This window comes from Mastomys coucha, unplaced genomic scaffold (genome assembly GCF_008632895.1).
Source record: "Mastomys coucha isolate ucsf_1 unplaced genomic scaffold, UCSF_Mcou_1 pScaffold15, whole genome shotgun sequence".
Taxonomy (NCBI): domain Eukaryota; kingdom Metazoa; phylum Chordata; class Mammalia; order Rodentia; family Muridae; genus Mastomys; species Mastomys coucha.
Genome location: NW_022196897.1, coordinates 28,287,791 through 28,291,784, shown reverse-complemented (window position 1 = coordinate 28,291,784; position 3,994 = coordinate 28,287,791). Strand labels below are relative to the sequence as shown.

The 3,994-nt window shown below is 35.6% G+C and overlaps 1 protein-coding gene and 1 pseudogene across 7 annotated transcripts in view; one reads left to right on the top strand and one right to left on the bottom strand.

Annotated features, from left to right (window-relative positions):
* The window catches only part of LOC116090126, a 1,191,078-nt pseudogene that overhangs the window by 577,471 nt on the left and 609,613 nt on the right, over positions 1-3,994 (bottom strand).
* Positions 1-3,994, top strand: part of Lrp1b (LDL receptor related protein 1B) — a 1,939,581-nt gene that overhangs the window by 1,898,667 nt on the left and 36,920 nt on the right. For all 7 annotated transcript variants that reach the window (XM_031370139.1, XM_031370141.1, XM_031370138.1 and 4 more), the window contains one exon: positions 322-496. In XM_031370139.1, coding sequence (XP_031225999.1) covers positions 322-496 — 175 coding nt within the window. The remainder of the gene's footprint in view (positions 1-321; positions 497-3,994) is intronic.

Here is a 3,994-nt window from a genome sequence, read left to right as displayed (position 1 = left end):
TAATCTCTGCAACTCCTTCCGTGAGTATTTGGTTCCCCCTTTTAAGAAGGAATGAAATGTCCACCTTTGGGTCTTCCTTCTTCTTGAGTTGCTAACATTTATCTTCTTAGCAGGATAAAATGAAGCCCAACTTAGCAACAGAGACAAAAAGAGGAATCAAGGCCTTATCAGAGAAGTTGCTTTTGTATATTGTACACTCTTACTTTAAAAATTATTTTACCTGTTGTGCAACCATTTCATATTAAATAAAGTAGCATTGATTATAAGGCTGAATAATATATGATAATATCATTTAAATGTTTGATTGTTTCTTCTTCCTAGATGTGTGCCACCACTATTGTGTGAATTCAGAATCATGTACCATTGGGAATGATGGAAGTGTTGAATGTGTCTGCCCAACACGCTATGAAGGACCAAAATGTGAGATTGACAAATGTGTACGGTGCCATGGGGGCCACTGTATTATAAGTAAAGACAATGAAGATATATTTTGCAAGTAAGTAAGCATCTGAGTTGCTTTATAAAGCATTTATATGACAAAGACATGTAGTTTAGGAAATGAACTATAAAGTCAATTTAAATTTTTTCTAAAGTTCTGAATGTCCAACAGTTCACTTTTTAATGCTTGAGTTGAAGTTCACATTAGCTCACTCTTCATGACATATGCAAAAATCTGAAGTATGCAAACATTAATGATATTATTAAATTATTTCAGATATAGAATACACCCAAGATGTAAGCAATACATATCTATGATAGATATAAGCACTAAAATTTTTCTTTTCCCAATCTGACTTTGGCGATTTCTATCTAAAACTAGTATATGGAATGATGTTTTCTGGAAGCAGATATATCCGAGGTCAACTTTTTCTTTTAAATGGAATTCTATGCTCACAGATATGAAGAATGATTCAGGACATACCAAGTAGAATATCCAAAGGACAGCAAGCATGGGAATGACACTGCTGTGTAACTGTACTGATGCATATAACACACACACACACACACACACACACACACACACACACCAGTGTTTATTATGTATACAGTATTCTGCCTACAGGTATGCCTGCAAGCCAGAAGAGGGCACCAGATCCCATAGCAGATGGTTTTGAGACACCATGTGGTTGCTGGGGATATGCAGTACCTCTGCAGTACCTCTGGAAGAGCAGCCAGTGCTCTTAATCTGTGATCCATCTCTCTAGCTCCACTAAGTTCTACTTTTGTTGCCTTTTGAAATTTGTCTTTAAGACTAAATGAATGAGAGCAGAACCCAGGTGCTAATGTTAATGCTATTGTTTGTATCATGAAACAGGTTCTCCCCAGGAAGTGAGAGGTCAGTCTCTATGCCAGACAGAGTACTTTGAACAACCCTCTAAAGGAAGTGCTTGCAAAGAACTGGATTCTGTCACCTACTTTCCTTAGAAATGTTATGGATGGGAGAAAGAGACAGAAAGTGTGTCATAAAATATCTCTGCCAGTGAGAGCTCTAGGAACTGGCAGATGAATTATGTCACTCTGGCAAACAAGGTCCAATAAAATGTTATTACAGGCAATGTTGACAAGTTTTATTTACTTACTCATTTTTATTTATTCTCACTTTAGAATTTACTGTAAATGTGTTTTACGTTGCCTTTATGAACAGTATATACTAAACCAAGCAGTCTGGATAATTTGAAAGCACACTATTTTTAAGTAAAGTAATTAAAAATATGACTGATATTTTTTTAATAAGTACATAAAATAAAAATAAATGATCACATGTATCTCTCAAGTGTCATGTGTGTAACATGTTAACAACTCTCAATTATGAAAGAACTTTATTTCAGTCTGTGAATGGACCTGGAATTTGTTTGTTTATTTGCTTGTTTGTTTTAAACAAAATAAGAAAAAGCAAAAACCATCACATTGAAGTTGAACAGTACAAACCAACAGCAGAAAAGGGGCCCTGAAAGAAGCCACAAGTATCAAAGACCCACTTATTTACAAGTTCATGAGTCATACAATAATAATACTAATCTGAAAACTATAATATGTACACACTGGCCTTTGTTCAGACCCATGCAGCCCTTTTGCTTGCTATATCAGTTTCTATGAGTTGGTAAGACTTTGCTTACTTGACTTAGAGGGACTTGTTTTCCTGGTGTCCCATCTGGCTCTTACAATATTTTGACCCGACTCCTCTACAGGGTTCTCTGAGCTCCGAGGGGACGGGTTTTATGAAGACATCACACATAGAGCTATGTCTCATTTTCTTCATAATGTCTAGCTGTTGGTCTATGTGTTTGTTCTCATGTGCTTAAAGAGGAAGATTCTCTGAGTAAGGCAATGATCCATGAGTAAAGCAAAGTATATTTAGGAGTCATCTTTTATCACCATTTTTAATTTATTTTTTAACATTGTTATGTAATTTAATTATTTGTTTAGAGACAGGATTTCTCTGTAGCTTTGGCTATCCTCGAAATTGCTCTGAATCACAAACTTGTGGCAGGAAATATTAAAAGTGATCACCTTGCAATCTCTCTTGTCCCGCCAGACCACATTCCCCTCTAGTGTCGGTACTGGCTGGCCACAATACTATGTTCTGTCTCATCTCACTTACATGCAACACCTCATGCACCCACAATCAGTCATCTTAGTACCTAGTTACCCAGTAGAAACATGACTCTTTAGGCTTAATTATTCAATCAAACTTATATAACAATATGATCACAATTTACAAGATGCCAATACAATAATTTCAGAGCCAAATGATAAAGATAATGCTTTCATCCAATATTCAACCTTGTAAAATCTTAGCTACTTGTAGCTGTTTAAAACTACACAGGATCAGGATCATCTTCCTGTTCTGCTTCCATGTTGGATTCCTCCTCTGCTCCCTCCTCCGACCTCTCTCACTCCTAAACTTCTAGCTCTGCCTCCTTATTCCTGTCCAATCATGGGCCTGTCACTGCCCTAATGTGACTGGACAGAGAAAATGCTGCAACACAGACTGTCATTGAACTCATAAAGATCTGCCTGCTTCAGCCTCCCTAGCCACTTTTTTTTATTAGATAGATTAAAACTCCATATTTTTTATTAAATTAGATTTTTCTTTATTTACATTTCAATTGATATCTCCTCTCCTGGATTCCCCTCAGAAACAAAACAAAAAAAAAAAAAAAACAAAAAAAAAAAAACAAAAACAGTACTTGTTGATTGTGTATTTGTCTAACTTGGTATTTGTATTGTGAGACAATGTCCATATCAGCTGTACTGATACTATACTCCCTACTATATCAGAATGTGAGACCACCCTCACCTGTCCCGTGATGGGCTCTGGGTTTATACAGTCCCATTTTACAAGTTACATATAAGTAATTTGCCACATCTAATTATTATAATATTAAAAGAAATTCTATTTTGAAACATAGGCTTTTTAGAATTGTTTTCCAATTCAAACATTGACCAAAATATATTCAGTGAATAGATTACCAGCAGCCATACAATCTCCAGCAAGACAGATTAACATGCATATAATAACACAATTATGAACACCAGTGTGGCTAATCTATCATTTTCAGGGATCTTAATGTCAATAGGAAATGTCCTAAAAGAAATGTCATGCAATTGTTTTATACCGTGAGGAATGTAAAATGTCATATTAATGATACTGATGCTGGACTTCATTTTCAAAGTCACATCTAGAGTTAGGAATGGTTATTCTGCAAAGGTCATTCACCATGGAAAGTTACAAATGGTCAGTGGTACTGCAGCATGGCTTTATTTCCAAGGCTTTGTCTGGACTTATGAAACAACTTATTTTGTTACCAGTTGATGACAAACATGAGCATGAAATTACAATCTACATCTGAAGTATCATGTGTACAGTTTTCTCACAGCTCTTCAGGAAGGAGATCAGATTCTCTAGTGACCTTGAATATGGTTATACTTTTCTTCTACTTCTTCAGTGGTATTCCATGAATCATATAGTTATTTCTTTAATTTAAAAGAC